General features: G+C 36.7%; 1 protein-coding gene across 8 annotated transcripts in view; it reads right to left on the reverse strand.

Moving 5' to 3' along the window:
* The window catches only part of LOC136833549 (uncharacterized), a 144,826-nt gene that overhangs the window by 74,246 nt on the left and 45,580 nt on the right, over positions 1–25,000 (reverse strand). For 3 of the 8 annotated variants that reach the window (XM_067095781.1, XM_067095782.1, XM_067095771.1), the window contains 3 exons: positions 3,989–4,505; positions 3,250–3,489; positions 2,592–2,687 (listed from right to left, as the gene is read on the reverse strand). In XM_067095781.1, the coding sequence (XP_066951882.1) occupies positions 2,592–2,687; positions 3,250–3,489; positions 3,989–4,345 (693 nt within the window). In that variant the 5' untranslated portion in view covers positions 4,346–4,505. Of the gene's footprint in view, positions 1–2,591; positions 2,688–3,249; positions 3,490–3,988; positions 4,524–14,876; positions 14,954–15,441; positions 15,516–25,000 lie in introns of those variants that run through there. The other 5 variants (XM_067095783.1, XM_067095774.1, XM_067095784.1 and 2 more) reach the window with 3 other exon arrangements.

The following is a 25,000-nucleotide window of genomic DNA, read 5'->3' on the forward strand; positions in this document are numbered from 1 at the left end:
CATCCAGCCGAGGTACTCACTAGTCTGTCTGTCTGTCTCTCTAGAACTGTAAGTATGCGTGTGTGTGTGTGTGTTCGTTATTCATCAGCACGTGACTAGATAAGTGAAAGGATGTCAAAAAGTAAAACCTTGCTAACCACAGCCGCAAATACAGGTGGGATAAAAATATCCCCAGAGGAACTGGCAGGTGAATGGGGTTCATTTTATAACAAGGGCTAAAGAATGAGTTGGCAAGCAAATTATAGTTCTATATATATAACAGCGGGACATTTAACTTTTTCAAATGGCGTGACTTTACGTAAGAGGGTAAACACAGTGGTATCAATATAATTTTATAACGTTTGTTTCTGGCTGGGTCGAGTTCTTTCATTATTCAAGCGAGCCCAGGTGGTCCAAGCGTAATTAGTCTGCACGGCCAACGCTGACCGTGGGGAAACTTGAATTAAAGAGATCTGTGTCCAAGCTTTGATAAAAATAAAACATCATAGGAATAGACTTTACTTAAGCTGAAAGCCGTACATAGATATAAAAACAGAAATTAAATCTACATAAGAAATACTGCACAGATGCATTCAAACACTGCTGACAATACCTATACTAAACGATAATAATAAATATTTTTCCTATCACCCAGCTTACGACCATATACAGATAACAGTATATAGTACAGTTTGCTAAATGGGGGAAGAGTATGAAAATACTAATAATAATAATAACAATAATCCTTGTGGTATACCTATATAATGACAGCATATATATATATATATATATATATATATATATATATATATATATATATATATATATATATTATATATATATGTATGTATATTATATTATATATGTATGTATGTATTACTTGACTTAGCATTTCGTGGATGAGCAGAGCAGTGACACTTGTTTCACGGTGTTCTATAAGGTCATATATATACCTCTGGGAGAAAGAGCTTTTTATTGACTATATATATATATATATATATATATATATATATATATATATATATATATATATATATATATATATATATATATATATATATATATATATATATATATATATATATATATATATATATATATATATATATATACACGACGTAAGAACGAACTAAAAGCACCTGCACACCATGCAAAACCCATTTTCAGTATCATCAGATAATTATACGGGGTGGTGAAAAGACGTCATGACGAACCATACAAACATTCATTCATCCAGGCGTGCTTTATCAGGCTGATAAGACACGTGTATTACTTTGGTTGGATAACCATATCAATCACGAGTGACACGTGTTTTCAATGGGGTAAAAGCCTCGACGGCTACTGAAACCGATTCCTTATCAAACATCCTCAGTGTCAGTGGCGTCATTACAGTTCACTGGCAGCGACAGAGAATATTTACAATCAGGAAATCAATCTTGTGCAAGTCAAGACGCGAGTCGGATAAAACCTGCCTTTCTGAGTATTTGTAAAGCAAATTCTTTATAGGCAGAGACCACTGCAGTACAATACTAGTCAATTCTTTTCATAAAACGACAAAATCATATAAGGAGGCTTACTTCAGTTTAAAAAAAATCCTGTATACTGACAACAGAGGAATAATACTGCAACCGCAAAGCATCAGTACTCTAGTTAGCTGAAACAAATATAAGACGTCGGTTAAAGTTCTAACCATTAAACCAAAGGTGCATCTGCGAATGGCATCACTACGTTGCAAATCTGACTTGCATAATTTAATCTCATAAATTCATAAGGCGACTTGAATCCCCGACCACCAATCCACTCTAACGTCATATTCATGGACTGCCAATCACCTGATTTAAAGGATATGTTCCCAAGGCTTGAGAGAGAGAGAGAGAGAGAGAGAGAGACTTTTAAACCGGTATTATACAAAACATGACTACTTGACCTAGAAAGCACTTCGTATGTACACGAAATTAATTCATTGGGCATACAAAACCACTTAACCTAATGGTGACAACAGTGATGATTTTAACGAGGGGTTATGAGTGGTGGAAGAGAAAAAAATTGCAAGAGCTACGACTGATTATAGCCTTGAGCGCAGACTCTACTCATTGTTCAACATATCAAAAATAAAAAAAATAAAAAAAACACATTTTCAGCTGACGTAAATATGAGCCCATCTCGGCCATGTATAAACTATAACTGTCCTTCCTCTCATATTACTTTTCAGGTCGTGCAACCGAAACCAGCATTAGTTCTAATCGCTCGTGAGGGAGAACAATGCAGAAGAGGCTTCATAGATTTTTATCTCGAGTAATGACTATCCACCGGCTCTCTAATTTCTGAGGTCACGGGGGCCACGATTAAGAAAGAAGATCGAGTTTTAGCGCTTGGATTTGAAAAGGACGTGAGGTCGATTTCATTTTAAAAATATTTTCTGGGAAACTAAGCTAAAGATGCAGCTACTCTACTGAACTATCCTGAAAGATTCCAGAAATCACATATCCAACTGATGGACAACGGCGGCCCGTGAAACCACTAACGCTTTTCTGTGAACAAACTTAGTCAAATAAACATAGGACAAGTTATCTCCTTTTGACTTATGAGTGTAGAGCAAACGCTGTACTCACCTCAGCCCAAAAACAGACGATGAGCGACCCTGCGGTGAGTATAATCGGGTAGAAAGAACTCATAAAAGATGCTGCTAGGGTCAAGTCAGCATTGGCCTGGAAATAATACAAATGAATAGTGTTACTTTCCCACAGATGCGAAAATGCGATATATGATGTATTTAAACTTGGCATAAACTATTGCATCCTTAACAAGGGGAAATGCACTCTAGCTACAACCTATGTAGTTAAGCTTAACAACGCGGAGGGAGATAAATTACAAATCATGTCCAACATAATAATAATAGACACACTGTGCTATCAATTAGTAATATGGCAATGCCCAAAAGTATGACTGCCAACAAAAGTCAGATGACTTCGTAGTATCTATTAGGAATTACTTCTATTCCTGAGCAGACTCAGGGAGTAGCCAGAGAAAATCATGCCAACGAATGCATAAGTTTACTGTGCCAGTACGAAAGTAAAATCAGTTAACTCATCGATGTAATTTTCACTTAACTGAGAACTAGAGTAAAGGTTTAATAAGTGTGAGGGCTAATGACGAATGTGACACAGTATGAAATATGGAGTAACACTAAAAAAAAAAAAAAAACTGCAGTATCATAATAAATATAAAATAAATCTTTCTCAATAACGACAGTAGGATATTTCAACTTACAGGCGACGAGAAATAGGCGCCCCTAAGAGTAGCGGCAATAAAGGTTATGACGTAGAGCAGTTTTTGGTTGGTGACCCTACACGCCCTTCGGAGATTGGGCGTCTTTTGACGGCTGTACTCTGCCCGAACGCATACCACCAGCTGAGCTAAGCTCACGGCCGCAATCAGGTAAAACACGGTGGCGAAAGATATAAAATACGCCATGTTGGGGTCACGACAGGTGTCCCCTTCGTACTGTACCTGTAAAAGAATAAAGCAGTACATAGTATTTATTCGAAGATCAGGTAACGTAGTCAGAATGACAATAACCATAAGCTTGTCCTTTGTCAAACTGAACATCTTATGCTATCTGGATAAATCTACGAGGAGAATATAAAGGTGTCAAACGATTTTACAACTAATGGAGACCAGCAGACGAAGAATTATACTTATACTCAAGTTGCTTCAGTTAACCTGTAAAATTTTGAAATATAAATAAAAATATTAACAAAGACAACTGTGCAAAGGATGCTCATTTTCATTCTTCAAAACTTACACAAACTGAACGTTTGAGATGAAGGGAAAGGTAGACATTTATGCAGAAAAAAAAAGTTTACAAATTCCCATGAACATTAAATCTATGGAATTACTTAACACTTACGAAAAATCCCTATGAATGTTATCATTAAAAAAGCTAAAAGTGCTTAAAAAATAAAATTTGAATTGCAAAATAAGAAAATCCCCGATCTCACTGACTTACAAGACAAAAACAGGTGCCGTTGAGACACTCGCCCCTGCCCGAGCAGTTGGCCTGGCAGGTATAATTGGTCATCCTCCAGTAAATATCTCGGATGGAGGAATAGAGGGCTTTGCTCAGAGTCTCTCCGGCCAACCTGGCTAAGGAGCTGTTGCCATCATCATCTGTGGACGACGACGAAGCAGCTGGTGTGGACTGAGGAAGGGGTGGGTTGACGGAAGTGAAGAAGGGCAGGGAAGGAGTGCTCGACGGTCCATACTGCAAGCTGTTGGGGGAAGGAAGCACTGACGAAGACGCGGAATGCGCTGACGAAGACGAACCGATGCGGAAGTCCCCGCTGGGTCCAGATCCGGTTACCATACCGAAGACTTCGTCACTCCGGCGACGGTCATACACCACCAAACACCGCCTCCACCAACCAGCATACGAGCAATGCTGACGCTGACGCTGCTCCTGCTGCCACTTCTTCAGACGGCTAACCCGCCGACGTCGCCACCACAGCCGAGATCAACAAATTCATCTGGAACCAAAGAGAAAACTTGAGATTTCAATGAATTCATCTGGCACCAATGAAAAACATTCATTCAGATTTTAAAATTCATTTGAAAAAATGGATATCTGAAATACGGCAATTTGGACAGAAAACTTCAGACAAGTAAGACCTCTGCTCCCCAAAATGCTGCATTCCCTTGTCTCCCAGAATCTAACCAGTCAAAAGTCCCACGCCCCGCCCATCAAAACTGTCGAAAAATCCACCCATTTCGTTTTGCATAATTCTTCTAACTAACAGAAAAACCACACCAAATAAAAAATAACAAATTTCTCTTTGATCTCTGACTACTAAATATGGCCGTAACCTCCCTTACTCTGCAGATTGGCTTAATTAGCGGGGAATGCATAGAAAACAATCTCTTATATTTCGAAAAGTGTGGACATAGTGAAATTCATATTTGACCACTGACCTCATCAGAACATCGGCATTTTTCATGGATTCTGCATCCCAAACATGAAGTTATCTCATAAATATAGCTGACCCTTGACCTCTAAGACCTTTATCTCGCTCTGCACATAGACTCCATTTGTAGAGTATGTTTAACAAATAGGAAGTATGTTGAATTCTCATTAGCCATTAAACCCCAGAGGCAAAAAATTACATTATTGGTTCTTACCAGCCACCTGACCACTTTTGGTTAAATTTCCATAAAAATCCACAAAATAATCATTGCCTAATCGTGTTAACAAACAGACCAACGAACTGGATCAAATATGTAAACCACCTTCTTGGAGGAAAACTGACACACTGTGGAGTAAAAAATTTCACTTTAAAATGAAAAAGCAGATGAACTTGCAAAAGGAAAACTAAAAAAAAAAAAAAATATAAATAAAACCCATTAGGAAATACTGAAAGAGACTCCTTGGTTTTACACTGATAAGGATAACTCTTTTACAATTACTAATGTGAAAAGTATAATTATTAATTGGAAAAATATAACACCACATTAACTGGAAAAATATAACACCACATAAACATTATAATGAACATTCTTGTATCTAGCATTTGAAAACTGGTGTAACACTGGGAGACACAGCAAGACAGATTCTGATTGTTGGCACTTGCACCCTTGAATCACTCAATAGAAAAAAAAAGCTGGCAATTAATGTAACCCCCCTGCACAATGCAAAGGAGCTCATGAAAGAAACAAATGCGTCACATTATGAACGCAAATGCAGAAGTCAACGTTGTAAGGGACACAGATTAGTTCCCGTCTGAAGGACTTTGCAGAATGTGGGCGTCCTCGAATCCGATTATTAAGGCGTCCTCGTGAGACAAACATCACAAAACTTCCGGACAAGACACGCCCTTGAGGAACCTATCGAGGTTTTTTTGACCGATGAATATTGTTGGAGGATGGGGACGGAAGTGGACTTAACTGTGAGAAATTGACATTTCATTTAATTGGACACGTGCATTCATATATATATATATATATATATATATATATATATATATATATATATATATATATATATATATATATATATATATATATATATATGTATAATATATATATATATAATTTTACACTTTCTTGGTATTGAATCGCATAAAAAATACCAATGTGCAATTAATTTCTCTCAAGCCCAAGAAATCCTATTATATATATGTATATATATATATATATATATATATATATATATATATATATATATATATATATATATATATATATATATATATATATGTATAGAGAGAGAGAGAGAGAGAGAGAGAGAGAGAGAGAGAGTGTACTAACTCGATAACATTTGCCAACATATAAGCAGAATTCAGCAGTGATCTAGCCGGGCACACAAACCATTTCCAACTATGCCATTATCAAAAGGTTTCACTACTGAAGATGCAAATGACCTCTTTCTACTTAATGTCGTCATCACTTACTATTCAAAAACCAAGTGTACTCTACTCCTGTATATATGCAACCATTATCTTTCTTTCACTATCTGAGGAAAACTCTATCTCCCTCTTTCTCTCATTATATTATTGACCTGTTAAAATCCTTTGTTGAATTCTGTATCTCTGTCAGTCTGCCTGTCTGTCTCTCTCAATTTGCAACCCACCATCTGGTGTAGGCCAGGTGCCTCAAAAGAATACTATAATCAGGCTCTGGCATCCAAAGAAATGAGGCCAGTACACAGGAGAGTTAGCAGGTCCAAAACACGTGAACACGGTGATGATTTTGTTGCTACACAACACCCGTCGCAGAACACACTTTGGCTACAGTCCTAAAAACGCCAAGGTACCTTGGGCTATATACGACGCCATGAGAGGTGACTGTGGGCCACTCGATACCTTAATTTCTTTCTTTTTTGTAAAGAGCCACAGGGAAGATCAACTTGATGTCTTTATTTATCACGTCTTCAGTTTGAAATAACCTATAAATCCTAACGGAAGATATATATGGGAGATTTTAAAAATTAAAAAAACAGAAAAGATGTCAGAAATGTACTTACTTAGAAATGAACATACTAAAATACAAATACTCCGATCACACAAACACAATGCCGCTGTAACAATGCAATACTACCGACAGGCCCTTCGTGGGAACTTTTTTTTCTATTGTAAAAATTAGGACGCTGAGATGAATTTCATTCGATTTCTCACTACAATAAGCATTAGTTAGAGACAAATGATTAAATCAAGAAGCACATAATTCTGAGGCCTTTGGAAAATATGTAAAATATTAATACACAAGGTATCTTTTCTCGTGTGTCTGTTTCTTCACGTGTTTCTGTGGTTTCTTACGGGGAATATTACGATTTAAAAACAGATTTTGTTCTCGTTCTCTCTTTTCTTTCTTTGTGTTTGTGTGTGTGTAGTGGGAGAGAATATTCCTGGTTTACTAATGCTTTATACATATTTTCAAAAGGACCCCCTCTCTCTCTCTCTCTCTCTCTCTCTCTCTCGCAAATATGATAAGGTTTTATTATTGTAAACGCTTTTATATTTTAGATATGTGCATGATTATATAAAATATATATATATATACATATACATATATAAAATCATTAATGTCCTCATGCTCATATCTAAAATATAAAAGCGTTTACAATTATAAAACCTTATCATGTTTGGTGAGAGAGAGAGAGAGAGAGAGAGAGAGAGAGAGAGAGAGAGAGAGAGAGAGAGAGAGAGAGAGAGAGAGAGAGAGAGAATAAAAGGAGGTCAGAGGTCGGTGACCTCTGGAAATCCCCTAGAAATACTCATCCATGTGGAATTTTACATCAAATGTAAGAAGCTTTTCTGCTTGCTTCCACTTTCATGGTATTCAAAATACACACACATGCACACCTTTCAACAATCAAGTTCTATAAGAAGTAAAATATCAAAGATCACGAGTAAATAGTAAAGTCTCAAAACTTAGTTTTTGTGTCCTATCATTGTAGTTAAAATATGTGTCACTTCCTTCATTACTGACATTTTCGCACCCATTAAGAATTAATGAATGGTACCTCTGATATCTAAGATAGCGATTAAAAAGGATTTAAAACCAAAATATGAGACACAAAAAGGAATGTTTCTTTATCTGGGACTCTTGCATACAGCATTTATTCATTTTTTGTATTTGAACACCTGCCTAGGGCAAGAATATAAGATTTTAAAATGCAAAAAGATTTGAGACTAAATTTGTGCATAATAAAGATGAACTCTTTTCAAGTCACACTTAGAAAAATTAAATCCATACAGAAAAACAGACATTATAGTACACGATGTTCACAAAAATAATGAACAGATAAAAAAACCATCAATTCACACGAGAAATAACAGAATAGAGCCTTTTAGAAAACTAAGTGGATAATAATCTCATTGCTTATACTTGCAAGAAATGATTACATGTTACTGTTACTTTTGAAAACAAGTTCGAACTCCCTCTGTAATTACGCAGCTACCTACACGTGTTATTTTTGTACTGAAGAGAACAAACGGCAATTGAGTCTCAACTCAAATTTAGAGTTCATAAGAGGTTCTGATTTAGGTGAAGCAAAGCCAAAATATTCGTACCTACATTTTTCTCGCTATGTTCGCCAAAAGAAAAAGGAGAACTTCCACGCAATTAATTTAATAGTAAGTTTGTTCAAGTAGGACTCTTCAATTCGAAAAAAAAAATCATTATAGGTAAAAGAAAAAAAAAGAACGCTTTCATTGTTCTCGCTATTACGACAATCCTCCCACAAAAAGCATGTAATGAAGGTACCGATTAGCGTGCGCATCTGATAATAAAAAGGCTAAATGAAAATGTACCGCAAAGCAGTTTATTGGTCAAAGGGACAAACCTCTTCTGGAAATCTGACCCGATACCACATTTCATCCTGTTAAGCAACTGATATGTTTGGGTACGACTCCAAAGATTCTCCACACGGCTAACACTAAATTGCTTTACATTCATCCTTCACATCTGGCCAACGAGAGAGAGAGAGAGAGAGAGAGAGAGAGAGAGAGAGAGAGAGAGAGAGAGAGAGAGAGAGAGTTACAGCCTTGGAGAGTAACAAAGGCGTCTGTATGTAGAAGAGCATGGATTTTACTGTAGGTCCCAGCACAAACATCTGTAAGACTAAAGGATACTGACATAGCCTGTTAATCAACATCGTAATAAGACTTTCATGTTCAACTGTACTTCCCCTACACGCACACACTCAAAATGACTGAACCCATGCCAGCCATTAACAAAATTTTGTTCCCATTAAAGACACCCACTTCTATTCTGCAGAATATGAAGCAACTAAGAAAATATATTTCCACCTCATTCTTCCCCTAATCAATTACTATAAAATACTACTACTACTACTACTACTACTACTACTACTACTACTACTACTACTACTACTACTAATAATAATAATAAAGTCGAGACCACGTTGCGAAAAAATGGTCACCACATGTCTCATGAATGCATTAAACAGTGCCAACCTTTACATGTAAAAGGAGACGAAAGATATGAAGGAAAGGAAGCGAAAAGGGGTCGTCGTCCTCTAACTACATAAAATATACTTGAAACGTGAGCATAACTGCCGAGAGATCATCTTTCCTGAAACCGGCCCCTCGTGTCGAGTAATGGCATCTCTCTCTCTCTCTTTCTCCGTAGTGAAGTGGCTTCGCCACCTCACAAGAGCCGCAACTTCAATCTCAAGTTAGGAAGGGACGATTTCAGCTCGCTCCCCTGAACCCATTAAACCTCAGTTGACCCGAAGAAGAAAATCATGTATCTGGTTGTAAATCGACTTTTGTGGGTCACAGTCTAGGATGGAGAGAGAGAGAGAGAGAGAGAGAGAGAGAGAGAGAGAGAGAGAGAGAGAGAGAGAGAGAGAGAGGTATCTGTACCTACATATAGCACTTCACCGTACCGAAGATGGGAGAGATTCCTTGGCACAAAACCTCATGAATAGTCTATCTTTTCTTTGGCAGTGAACGAATTCCTTGCATAATACAAAAAAATCCACTTTTCCTTCTCTGGCGTTGAACTAATTTATTAAATAATGAAAAAAAAATCCTTCTTCTTCTATGTCATAAAACTTTCAAGCAATGACATGGTCGCCCAAAACTGGCACTCCCCAGGCGAGGACAGGACAACAGTAAACGCTAAACGAGAGGTTCCCGAAAGAGGTCATTCGTCACGATAGACACGCTATGGGAGCCATACACACATCTACTATTATTGTGGCCCTCAAGCCTCATTTCATCATTACATCGAGATTTGTTGCAAGTTATTATTATTATTATTATTATAAAAAATGTACACAAAACCGTATATAAACAGCCGAAGGGTCCATTGTCTTCTAAACAAGCATATATAGAGTCCCTTCTGTGAAAAGGAAGAACAAATAAATAATAATAATAATAAAATTTTACTGGAGGCTAAATTTTATATTTTTTGTATAATATGGTTTCATCCATTTCGTAAGAATCAGTTAGAATGCCTTTATGCGACCTCGTAACACCTGCCAACCTTCACCGCCTCAATGGCAAAATGAGGCTAAATTTATTACGGACCATTTATTCTATCACATTATTTCCTTTTCTCAATGTTGCTGCTATTCTATTTCACAATCTGTTTACAAGGTTACTGCATCAAGATTTCGATATCTCCATAAGCACTGTCTTGCACAAGGTATACTTGAGCAATGTTCTCCCCCCCCTCTCTCTCTCTTTCTGAAAAGCTGACTAATCGTTTAATCTAAACCCAGAAAAAATGTTCGGACAGTAAAGAGACCCATGCAGTATCGGGGTAAGGAAAGACCGGCCAATTAACTTACCATCCGAACGATGTGACACACCAACAGTATTACACCCGATAAAAGTAGAAACTTCTTTAAAAAATGTATTTAAAAGCAAAAATTCAACTATACCTTCAAACACTTAACATCCCAATATAAATATCCCTATAAAAATCAGTCCTGTCCAAGACTAGTAGATGTAACACAATTTTTAGCAAACATGGAGGTGGGAAAGATATATGATTCCAATCCATTATGCACCAATATCAATAAAGACAGAACGAGTGCAAGGGAAGGAAACAAACACAAACAACCTTACGACATTCCCCTAAGTACTAAGGCTATCTAAAAAAAAGCGTGTCTAGCATATGCGGTTCCATGCCTCAATAACCAACTTTTACTTTTGGGGAGGACTCGAGCAGATTGCAGTATCACGTTGCACTAACTCACCTCCATACCACACGACACTTGGGCAGATTTCATCCAGAAATGGAATCAGAATAAGAGATGACGACAAACGTGCCACCCACAAAATAACATGACTAGTAGCACTAACATCTTAATTAACAAAAAACAGTAAATTACATACTATGGCTTCATATTTTTCTTTCTGCACAAACAAAAAATAAATATGCAAACCCACACAAGCTTGAAATCACGACTGAAGACTAAGGAGGGTAATAGGAAAACACCAGGAGTTGATGCGATTACAAAGGAGACGTTGCGGTGCGGTGGTGAGTCTGTGACTGAGAGGCTGACCAGAATGAGTAAGATATGTCTGGATGAGGGAAAAGTTCCCAAAGTCGTTTCTATCACCTATTTATTAAGGTGTGCAAGTGAGAGAAACGACTGCACGAATTATAAGGGTATAACATTATTATTATTATTATTATTATTATTATTATTATGCCAGAGAAGGTTTATTGCAGGATTTATATTGAGAAGTTAGGAGAACAGGATGAGTTTGGACGGGGAGGAAAGATTATGGATTAAGTATCTGTCATGAATAAGTCACGTGAGGAGTTCGAAAGCAAAGGGGAGCAGCTCTATATGGCACATGTGAAACAACATAAACGTTATGACGGAAATGATAAGACTTAATATAGAGGGTGTCGAGGATCTATAGTATTAAGGCTAAATTGTTGAGAACGATAAATTTACAATGATGGAAGAGAAGAATGTGTTAGATTCTGTAGGCATGAAAGTGGCTGGTTTGCGTTAAAATGGGCTGAGACAGGGATGGGTTATGCCTTCTATGCTCTTTAATATCCCACGAAAATGAATGATTTTATGAAATTTGGATGACCCAAAGCTTTTGCGGGGGGAGGGCAATCAGCGCTGTCATAACGCTGAACTGAAGGATATGTGAATGAATTTTCATTAAAGAAGTTATTAAAAACTCTCACAGACAAGCGCATAATAACATATATCTTTCACATATTCAACCATTTTTCAAAATAATTAAATTACAAAGAAGTCAGAGAAAGGACAAGAAGAGAAGCAAAGTTGTTGGATAATGGACCATGTGCGGAATGGCCGATGCTGACATTGATGATATGATACTAACTTGGATAATGAAGAAAAACAGCAGAGATTAGCGAAGTTTGCAAGTGTTTGCAAGAGGTGAAATGAAAGAAAGAAGGTGGAAGATGCAGAGATGAACTGTTTACGTGTAGTATTTGAATGGTAACAGAACACATACACATACATATGTATAAATTTATGTATGTGTGTGTGTGTGTGTGTGTGTGTGTGTGTAGATAACGATACAGATGCATGCGCGCGATGGGAAAAATTCGACATTGAGAGGGGTGTCACTCAAACAAAGCAGAACCTAAATCGCTGGTGTTTAATGAAAAAGTAATTCTGGCTTAACATCGTCACTGCTTTCGATTACTATAACTCCGACTCCCAACATTACCAACAATACAAAATTCATCATTATATTATACAATGTGATATCGTTTCACAATCTTCATGACCAGGCCATGGATAAGAGACAAAGAGGTGGTTGGGGATTACCTGGTCGGGGACCTCCCCGGCTCGGACTTGCTTATTATTTGTTGCTCTTGTTGTACTGAATGGTGTTAGACCGCACTACGGATCCAAAACAGGTGCTACATCGGGTTATAACAACTGCTCTCTGTACTGGAGTCGCAGAAACGACGGGCGGATCACGTCTCGGTTCAGCCGGCAGAAGATTCAGAAACTTGTCTAACTTATGTTTGCATATCTGTACTGGTATGAGTACTGGTTCATTTGTGATGGTTGAGGTGCAGAGAGGTAGACTGTTCAATAGTTCGAGGAAGTGAGAGTGAATGATTATGCTCAAGCAATCTCGGCTGGGTTGTAATATAGAATAAGTTGGGATAGAGTGCTTGGAGTGTTTTGGAACTAAAGGACAAAGCTGTCCGGTTTAATGGGTCTGTTGGTAGCCTTGGAACCAAGCCCTCTCTGACTTTGATGATGGATAAGACCTTACGTAGCAAGCTTCTATAGATGATCAGTTTGGCCATATTCTGTTGGGTGTAGACCACACTGGTGAGCATAGTCTAAAATTCGTCTGATCAATATGACCATAGCGTGTGCATGGTGTGAATGTATATTTTGAAAAGTAGTCATTTGAACTGCTTACAACAGCCGCTATGGTTCTAACATGACTGACTAGACTAATAATAGAATTTCCATCTGGATCACGTTAGTGACAGAAATGTCATTTCTCTCGAGTTTTTATTATAATTTGTCCTCATTAAAGCCTGCCTAATTTCTCTGCGCCCAGGGGTAAATTAGTTTATCTCAATTTTCATACAAGTTTGAGATGATCGAAACATACTGTGGTAAAAATGAAATTTGCTGATTATCATCAATGTTAAACATCACAATTACGAGAACAGTATCGAGAAATGTTCCTCGTGGGATACCTGTTATCCAATGGGTATTGCTGTTTTAGTTGGTACCTGAATGGGTTTTTTTAATTCAATGCATACTACGAAATTATAAAACCTATCGAAAGCCTTGGTGACAGCTGGTTGTTGGGAGGGAATAATTTCTATCAAATGTTAGGTGACTATCTCTTTGTGATTTTCTCTAGGATCTCAAAAAGGTTAGAGGTTAACGATATAGGCTGGTATTTCTGGGAAATAGCTTTCGCTGTTAGACTTCAGTGCTCGACAAGTGAAGGCGTGTTTGAAGATTTTTGAAACGTAACTGCTAAGGATTCTCGCCACAGGAGATAAAATAACATAGTGAGAAAAATGTCTGGTCCAGCTGCTACGTTAATTCTGAGTGTCAATTTTCTTTTAAATCAGTTCTTCCGCGAAATCTGAATTTTTTAGGATCGGGTGAAATATGATGGTAGGCAGTTTGAGGGGTCCATGTTACAGCCGACATCATGCCTGTGTGCAACCGAAAAGGAAAATTGTGTTATTTTTTGTACTCTTAACGGTGCTGTTTTCCTCGACTTGGTTTTCAGAATCGAGAGGATCTGCGGGGCTTTGTTCGATATCCAATTTTTCAACAGTTATTCTAAGGCACGGCTGAGTTTGACAGTCGGTGTCAGATTTTTAAATTTCACTTTTCTCCGTCAAAATAAGATTCTCTAGTCTACTGAGTAATCGGTTTGTCTTATCTGAGGGACTTTCATACAATGAACAGAATTTGCCTTGAGCTTCGTATCATATTTTGAAGGATTTCAGTTCGATCTGCTTACGAGTGATTAAGCCCAATCAATCGACAGCAGGAAACATTTGATCTCAACCCAGTTTACCTTGTAGAAGTAGAATGCCGATATAATGTGAGTTAGTCGCATATTATATACATCGTTATATTACCAGGGTATAACTAGGAAGCAATGAAAATTTCTTGAAATTTTGCTAAGCAGGTTAACTTTATTTCTAAAAATTAGATCAGGTTGCTGTCGTCTGATTGCGCTGACCACGTTCCAGATGTTACTTTTGTTGAGAGAGAGAGAGAGAGAGAGAGAGAGAGAGAGAGAGAGAGAGAGAGAGAGAGAGAGAGAGAGAGAGAGAGAGCCGTTTTATAAAATTATAATATGCCACAGAATCAGAATAACCATGAACCTCATACCTATGTCTCCAAGTGGGAGTCTAAAACCGAATCTTACCTTTGCAAATGTCACATGGATACAGTCGTCTTCAATAATGCACTGGCCTAACTTTAGGCATGAACCCACCCAATGACTTATCAGAAGACTTACATCTTCAGAGTAAAATCTACTTGAGACAAGATAGCTTATCAAACAGCCCACCACCTACAGCGATAGAGGATAACCCAACTAAGTTTATTACATACAAGAGGATCAAATGACTAATAAGTTCCAAGCAGATATACATACATGAGATATACAATCTTGTAGCAGAACACTACAAACGACAGAGCAGAGCTGATGAAGAATGGGAAAAAAGGGAAATTTAGTCAAGAGCAAAAAAAATCCTCCAATTTCAGATACTTCAAATGATAAGGGTTATCAATATTTTACAGCACTTGTAGAAAAGAAAATAAGAACACCCTAAGGAGCAACTGAGTTAGATTAGGCACACTTGATCAATTCTAACAGAGACTACAGACTACAGCAAGGCCAAATCAACCTGTTTTAGACATAATTAGAAGAGGAAGATCTACAAGAGGAGCACCAGTCCCAGAAACACAGGTAAAGACATGAATCTTACTCAATGACAACCCAGTTTGACGACACGTCAATCGAATCTCTCTAAATCCTCTAGTCATCCGGCCAATGATTAGTCTGAAATAAAATAACACAGTTTTACACATAAGGAAAATGATAAACCTTATATAACACTTTTCAATCAATGTTGCCCATATGTTATAATAGGGTATAAAATGCATTGGTTTAATAAGCACCAATGACTACCTCCCAAAACCAATACACGCTACCTCTCTCTCTCTCTCTCTCTCTCTCTCTCTCTCTCTCTCTCTCTCTCTCTCTATATATATATATATATATATATATATATATATATATATATATATATATATATATATATATATATAGATATTCATACATACATACATACATACTTACACATACATATATTAATATACACATATATTTTGATTATCATCACCCATGCTTGCCTGTCAGTCTACAGACATTTATGTATACACAAATAAAAATAAAGTATGAACTTACATGTGTATGTATGCTACCTACTATATCTATATATCAAAAACCTAAACAACAGATATTCCCAGCAGCCAAGGCGTCATGGAGTGCCAAGCTGTAGGAGCCCGGCAGACACCATAATCGAAAGGCTAAAACAAGGTGACGGGCATCATATATCAGACGACAAAACTGGCCCCATCAGAATACGGAAAAGGTTTACATAACTCAGTAGCTGCCGATGGTAGTCTGCACAACCACCGAAACCCTCCCCTGCATAGTAACAGGGCCGAGGGATCCCGGATGTTGATCTCGCAGAGTAACCATATCAAAACGGCGAGTGTGTGGTGGCAACTCAACTGCCTCGTCATTCGAGTAAATAGAAATAGTACTTCAAGAGGGAAGTCAGATTCTCTCTCTCTCGGCAACCAAAAGAATAACACGGGTATTTATAAAACGGAAGGAAATGCTCTCTCCTCACCCTATCAGTCTTAACTTGTAGTAAGGACTAGCCCTGAATATGTATCTTGAAAAGCAATAAGGATGAAAATGTCGTCTCTCTCTGTGCACATACATAAATCTACATCAAGTCTGAATAATCATAACTTGAAAGGTACTTGAGAAGGAAAGAGAGGAAATGGCCTCTTTCAGTATCTTCGTTGTGGGAATAACAAAATAAATCAAAAATTGCACTCGAACATAACACCCTGTTTGTTTGAACCCAAGGGCTCTTCTGAAGTACTACTGTCCGTTCTCCTCAACTTGCTTATCTTTCATTACTCGCTACGAGACGACACATCTATCCACCCAGGACAAAGATAAGGAAATGGCTTCGAGAGAAGGTAGATTCATCCACTTACTAAGAAATCTTGAGACGCAAAGGGACTAAGATACGTTCTATTGGTATAATATATTAAAGGGAGTGATACAGAATCAACGTCGATGTGACACACCAAGTAAGGCATATCCCTCGAAGTGCAATCTTATTGGTTGTTGGAAGAGCCGACTTTTCCGTCAAATCGCTATTACAGGCTTTTGAATCACGAGCGTTTCTATTGTCTAACCACCAAGTCATGAAAAGCAGTCTTAAGTTGATCAACCAATGGAACGAAACTCATAAAGGAATAAACAAAAGCATGAAAAGAACAAAGCCTCTAGTCATGAAACGACCTGATTTCAAAATGAGTTACAGTGATTTGCAATGCATACAGATCTGACGGCACGCAACACGACCATTTTCAGAAAGAGGGAATTGCTTACGTAGGCCAAGGGTTGCGTCTGTCACAGCTTCCTCCAAGAGAGCACAACTAACAAGCAATATCGGAGCTTCCCAATTTAAACCAGACTTTGCTTAGAATATCAAGTATCAACAATAGAGAAGGTAAAAAAAAAAAAAAAAAAAAAAAAAAAAAAAAAAAAAAAAAAAAACTGATTGAACGTCCTCCGACATTTTTGTTAGTAACCGGTTCTGACCGGATTCTCGTGGAACTAATGGTTACCGGAAATAAAATTTTTACTACCAATTAATGATAATGATAACCGAGACTGTAAGAAAAATAACGTAATAACAAAAAGAAAAACGACAAACGGTAATAAAATGCGACAATACATATAAAGCACGACAGCAATTCAGGGACGAGCGACGTTTATAACAGCAATTGCAATCCATAATTCTACATCAACAAAATGCATCACGCTACATTATGTAATATGCCACGACGCATATGCGGTAAGAATCTTTTTCTCGCTCTTTTTCTTCTCTCTCTCTCTCTCTCTCTCCAACGACGACTCGAACTTAACGCCAGAAAGGATGACTAATCTAATTGAGAGATTGCGCACTCCCCTGGTGGGCTTCTCTTTCTTTCTTTATTCTCTTCACACGACAACTTGGCATGAAGTACATGCACACAGTAACCATACGGTTGTCGCAAGTGCTAAAAGCAATAACACTTGACTATTATCATTTGCTAAGAATGACGCAACTCACACAGAAACGATGGAAATATGTCTAACAGCATTTGTTGTGGAATGGTTTCTCCAACTTGGATTACGACAAAATCTTGAACAAAGATTTGCTGAGCATAACTATGGGCAATTTCAAACTCAATTTTAAGAAGTAACCAATAATGTAAAATAAATAAATAAATAAATAAATAACTATTGGCGACATCATAACAAATGTAACAAGTGAAGAGATAAGAAATAAATAAAGTGTAGCTAGAGAAATCGGTATACTGCAGGCAGAAATATTAACAGAGCCTATCTGCGTGCTTCAGTGCCTGGTAGCTGAGTACGACCTTTTCTCTATTGGAACTACTGTAGAACCGATGTCGGCGAACATTCTTCCTCTAACAAGCATGGCAGAATGCTAAAACGAAAGCGGTCTCGTTTCAACTTTTCCTTAGTCGAAGTCTGAGTCTTCCCATGTACGAATGAGGGAATGTGCACAAATTTCAAGTACAAGCACGCTTGAATGACAGAGAAAGAGACTAAAACAAACATTGACTAGAACAAACGCATTACAGATTTGAAAATCAAATTATGAAGAAAAGTTGAGGCAAAGAACAAAGCGTTGCTGGCCTCATTTCCAGAGACAAAGACTCGGCTTTTCAACAATTCCCTCTGGCTATAATGACGTGGGGTCCGACTTTTTATTTTATTATTGATATATGTATTAATAGGTTTTACTTTAACATAATGGTTTTGTTGTCCCAAGAGAACAAGTAAGCTTTAACGATAATAAAGATAGTCACGATGATGCTGAGCAGGACAGAAGTGTTTCTCACATCCGCCAATTTCTCACAAAGGAAAATAAATTAAATTTCCACTATTGCAGAATAAAGAAGATATGTTTGAAATGTTATCATCATGCTTAACAACTAAGCCAAACAATTTCATGAAGTTTATACAATTCAATAGTGCGCCGATGTGACATGAGCAAATCAACTACGAAAAAGTAATATTTTAAAATGACCGCAATAAGGCTTATCATCCTTCAAGTGTAAAACGTAGCACACTTCCCTGTTGCCCCAACCAAACAAAGCGAGGTAAATCCATTCACCCTCCACCAGGCAACCTCTTTTCAATCACGCTTCTCGACACATGCTCGTGATGTTAATGCCTACACTAAAATCTGGTTGCTCGGAACGCCCTTAATAGTGCTTAAGTAGATTATGGTGAGGTGAGGTGGGAGGGGAGGGGAGGGGAGGGGAGATCCAAATAGCAAGAGAGAGAGATTAATATAAACTACGCATATAAAAGCCTCGAACATCACACCACATGTGCCAGGTACAGATGTCCTTATAAACAAAAACAAAAATTGAATCATTAATTAATACCAATAACGTCACCGAGCCACCCAGCTCGAGTATAACTTTACGCCTTGTCAACGAACGAAAACAAGGAACTTTATTCCTTTGAAAATATTTTTCGTTAGTACCTTACTGACTGGCAACTTTACGTCTTTTTACTTGAAAAAATCGACGTGACATTTCTGTTACTGTGTGAAAACAGTGCAACTTTACATCGACATGCATATAAAAACAATACTTTATATGCATGGCACAGAATGGAAACTATAGTACACCTTTATCAGAACACTGCAAGGTGAATGCTACTTTGCATTTGCGTTTACAAGCCGCAACTTTAAATCTTCGTCATTACATGAAAAGAAAACAATTTAACAATTTAGTGAGTATATCTACTGATATTTTACAATTTAGAAGACAAAGTCACTATGCATATTTTTAGTCCAAAATCAACAAGACGTGTTCAAAATGCCAAAGGCAGAAATGGAAGCTTTTATAACAGTGATAAACATTTCTGTGTAATCTAATCGAAACGATAATATATTTATCACCCGATAATTTAATCAGTAACCAACAACTTTTCTTTCGCAATGGAAACCTCAACAGGAAAAATTGGTTTAAATTTTGCCAGGAACTTTGGGGAACGAAAAATGATTATAAAACGGTCTTTACACTTTGTACTGAGACTTGCCTTGTCTCGTGACATACGTATTACAAGAGGCACAAGACTTCCCGTATCGTTTCAACATCACATTCAACCAAGGCCTCAAAACTGCAATTAGACCTCAGCCGATGTAATTTCTCTCCAGTGTATCTTTTCGCTCGCACTGACTTTCAAAACACTACCGTAAAAAAAAAAAAAAAAAAAAAAAAACGAGATTTAACATACAGTTGAGGTTGTTCCATTTCACTGCAACAGCTTTGGGGAACAAAAATACACATACGTGAGTGTGTGTATCTGAATACACACTATTATTATTATTATTATTATTAATCAGATGATGAGCCCTATTCATATGAAACCAGCCATCAGGGACCACTGACTTGAAATTTACATATATATATATATATATATATATATATACACATATATATTTTCACTCACCTTCTTACGTTTTATATATATATATATATATATATATATATATATATATATATATATATATATATATATATATATTATTATAATGTGTTATAATATATATAACCATTCTACAAATATGACATGTGTCTCTGTGAAAATTTTGATGTTTTGCTTGCAGATTCGTCATTTGTTGTGCTATATGATAATATGATCTTAAAATGTCTTTTTCTTACAGATAAATTGTGTAAATTGTGTATCATGTGATTCTGAAATGTTTTGATATTTTTTTTGTTTAAATATGTTATGCAGTATATTAAAATCAATACTGAGTGTTAATGCCAAGTAGACAGAACGGTTAAGATTATCACTTAGCCACATCCTGTATTGACACAGGTGTTTGGGGTTTGGGGTGAAGGAAGAAAGGCAAGGGCCACTTTGCTTATCATTGATGAGTTGACAGTTCTCGGCCAGAATGCTTTATTATATGTTTATCATGTGTGTCTGTTCCACAGTTATTATCTTTATCTGTGTCTATTATATTTTTCATAATGTGAGTAGAAAGAATCAGGAAGTGAGAGAGGTGAAGTTGACACGTTGACAGCCGACCCAAGATTTGGTCCAAAATACTTTTTCCTATTTGCTCAGGTGGTTTGAGTGAGCGGATGATGCCCATCATACAGATAAGAGCTCTGGCATATTTCCTTCAGAGCCTTAGAATTATCTGTGTGTATTCTTTGTGTATTCTGTAGAAGAGGAATAAGGTGTTCTGTGTATTCCCTATGTGTATTCTTTGAGTATTCTGGGAGGGCTTGAAGATAAAAGAGGAGTACTGAATGAAAAACAGTTAGTTAGGCAAAGGGGTTGCTGGCATAAGGTTCTCTCTCTCTCTCTCTCTCAATTATCATTCATGTATAAGGATGTTATAGTGGTTGCTCTCCTATATGTATAAGTTTTGATAAATTCACCCACTAAGTGTATACATTTTGTAAGAGTGATCTAGGGTATTTATATTGTGCAAGCATTGTGAAAATGTGTTTTACTATTTTCTGTTGATATGTTTTGTGCTGTTATTGTGATAGAGAATTATTATTCTGATAAGAGGTGCATAATATCTCTTATATTGAGTTCTAATGTGTCTTGCTGCTAACTATAACTAAGTGCATGTTATTGTGACTTGGCAGTGTTGTCTTTGAGAAAGTCTTAGAAAGGCGTGAGTTTAGTCTTTTTTGAAAGTGAAGGTAATCTTTTGAAAGACTGACATAATCTTTAAACATATTTTTATCTTAGTGAAATTGCTGTTGGTATATTTCCATTTTTGTGTATTTCATTCTTATATGTCTGTTATCATATTACTCTAATTTTATAATTAGTGTTTTCCACAGTTTTGTGTTGGTGATTATTAGCATTTTGTCAGTGCATACTTATTATTGAGATTTCAGTGAATACTTATGTGGATTGCAATCAATAATATTTTAGTGAACACTTGTGTTGATTTGAATTAATCAGGTGCATATCAAAAACTTGAGTGAGAATTAATGGTTACAATTTCACTTAACCAAATTGCTTTCTTGATAAATTAAAGTTCTGTGTATTAACCTTGACTAAGAAATACTTAAATCTTACACTGTTGTCAGATAACAGTAAATCTTTTTGAGACTGTGGACTCTGCATATAACTTTTGAACTTAGAAATAAATTTGTCTGTTTAAAGTTTTAAAAGCACAGTGTTTCATTTTGACCACCAGTGATTAGAGAAATTAATGAATGCGTACAAGATAAGTGATATATCTGTTTGTTCACCTAAGACTTATCTAGGTGAAATAGAACCAGGGAAACCGTTATAGTGTTTGTTGAAGTGATGCCCATTTTCCACTAGTCTGTTTATAGCCTATTAGTTGTTACCTCATCCATAACTTGATAAAGTTACATGGATTTTCTCAAGTGATAAGTAAGTTTTATGGGATAACTGTACCTTTAGAGTATTCAGTCTTAATATTTTTGTTATGAGGTTTCAAGTATCTGGTCGAAGTGAGGTAACTTTTTGGTCTTATTATCTGTGTAATAACCAGGTACTAGATCACTTCGTGACTAACTACATATATATATATATATATATATATATATATATATATATATATATATATATATATATATATATATATATACATACATATACTGTATATATATATATATAGTATATATATACAATATTATATCGAACAATACAAATTGTTGTTAACGCCCCTCTTTTAAAACCAACAACCATTAGACCGAGGCACTGCTGTGAACGCCTAGGAAAGAGCTATAGAAAACAATAGCTGCCATTAGCTGTCAAGTCCCCTTTTACGTGGATATCACCGCCTTCAGCAGCAAAATAAATCTAAACAACTAGGAAGTGGGGTCTTTGTGACATTTACCAGGACAGATAAGGGATGACTCTTCTCCCCGCCGAAAGAGTCCAGAACCTGGCCTTTTCTTTTGAAGGAAGGTCTCTGAACCTTTGACAAAAGTCTTCCCCACGAGGTAAGGGAGTTCCAAGCCCCTTGGGGAGTTCCGACCACAAAGGAGGCTGACGGGGTGTACACGTTACCCAAGGGTAACAGAGCAACTGCAATACAATATGATAACCTCAATGCAACGAGATGCAATTCATCTGCAAGTTTTATACACACCAAATATATAAAATAGGATGCTATAAATGCCAGTATTTATATTTAAAAACCTTCAACTTCCATGAATGAATTTTCCGCGATAATCAACAGCAACCTTGACCAGAATTTCTCATTCGAAACGCCAAAACCTGAACACGTCTCCAAGTAAATTGTACCTTTCACGAAATAAAAATTCACCGCAGGGGTTTCATGTTAAGTCCCAGCTTACATAAATACACATCACCGCCGAATCTTTCCGAATCAGCGCCAACAACAAACTACGCTAAAGACTATCAGCACGCACGTAAACATATGACAGTAGGTAAACACACAATTCTCTCTCTCTCTCTTTTCCAGCACAATATATTCCAAAGATGGATAGTTATTTCCAAGAAAACAGGGCGCCAGTCACAACTCCGTTCATTCATCACTAGATGAATCACAGACCTGTTCCAATTATTCTAACTTTCACAGCTTCAGACCAGTTTCATACTGGAGGCTCATCCACACATACATGCGCGCATCTGACTATCTCCAGATACGTGTTAAAGTGCACATATTTATAAAAACACATAATACTCGACGGAGCCACCCTTCAAGGGGAAAACGCGTAAAGATGAATACACCCACGAGGAAAGTGAAACAACGAATGCAATGTTTGGATTTACTCTAAGGCACTTTCAAGGAAACAGAATACAACAGAGCAAAATATTACAAAGAAGTCTAGTTTTACATACACATATACACGCATATATATATATATATATATATATATATATATATATATATATATATATATATATATATATATATATATATATTATAAAGTCCTCACGTGAAAATAAAAGAATTGGTACCAAGACTTTCATCTTTTATTCCAAAGTCATCTTCAAGGTACCCTGAAGATGACTTTGGAATAAAAGCTGAAAGTCTTGGTATAATTCCTTTTATTTTCACGTGAGGACTTATTATATACTTCATCCACGGGACCACTGTGGAAATTACAAGATATATATATTATATATATATATATATATATATATATATATATATATATATATATATATATATATATATATATATATATATATATATATATATAAATTATATATAATTTCAATCGAGCACTTCTATTGAGTGTATAAATACTTAGTTAAATGCATCAATGCACGATCAAGGTGAATTCAAATATGAATAGAAATACGCATGGCATCCATAAGTAAGGAGAGAGAAAGTTGCCGTTTGTTTTTTTGCAGCAAGCACATCTACCGCACATAGAGATGCGTAGTATCCTGCTATTTTTTCATCTCAAGGGCAAAGGGCATTCAACCCATAAAAGCCCAAGAGCTCTCTATTACCCAAACCCCATAATCTCAAGCGTGTGATAAGCCCAAAAATATCAAATGCAATGAAATAACGACCATAAAGGGACCTTACGCAATACGTTTCAAGTGCAGCGCACTTTCTTTTCCTATGGTTTCTTACACGTAAAGAAAATGATGCAGATTATATGCCTGGCTAAACTACAACCATGAGAGAGAGAGAGAGAGAGAGAGAGAGAGAGAGAGAGAGAGAGAGAGAGAGAGAGAGAGAGAGATTCACATCGTTGCTGTTGGCTAATCCTGCCTTGGGGCAAAACAGGCCCCGGTTCAGTGAGGACTGAGCATCCGGCTCTATTTTTCTAGGTTATCTATTCTATTGACCTGCCTTAACCATGGCAAAAACAGCATGATTTAATTAAGTTTCATCACTTACTGTACCTTTCAAACATTAACGCTAACTGTGCTCGGTTGGCTTTCATACCGAGAACATTTGCTACAATGACATAAACAAGGAACAAGGAAGTACGATTAAGTCACAAATCCAAAAGCGATCCCTGAAGTGGATTCAAAAGGCCTCCTTAGGAATAACGTCTGTGGTTTGCTTACAAGACCACTAGTCTTCGTACCTTGATGTTAATTACAAGACCACTAGTCTTCGTACCTTGATGTTAAGAGTCAGTCATACTGTATACGATCTTATGGAAGGTTTTTTTCCCCTCTAATGTCAGTTGCGTTTTTATGTG

This window comes from Macrobrachium rosenbergii, chromosome 4 (genome assembly GCF_040412425.1).
Source record: "Macrobrachium rosenbergii isolate ZJJX-2024 chromosome 4, ASM4041242v1, whole genome shotgun sequence".
Lineage (NCBI taxonomy): Eukaryota > Metazoa > Arthropoda > Malacostraca > Decapoda > Palaemonidae > Macrobrachium > Macrobrachium rosenbergii.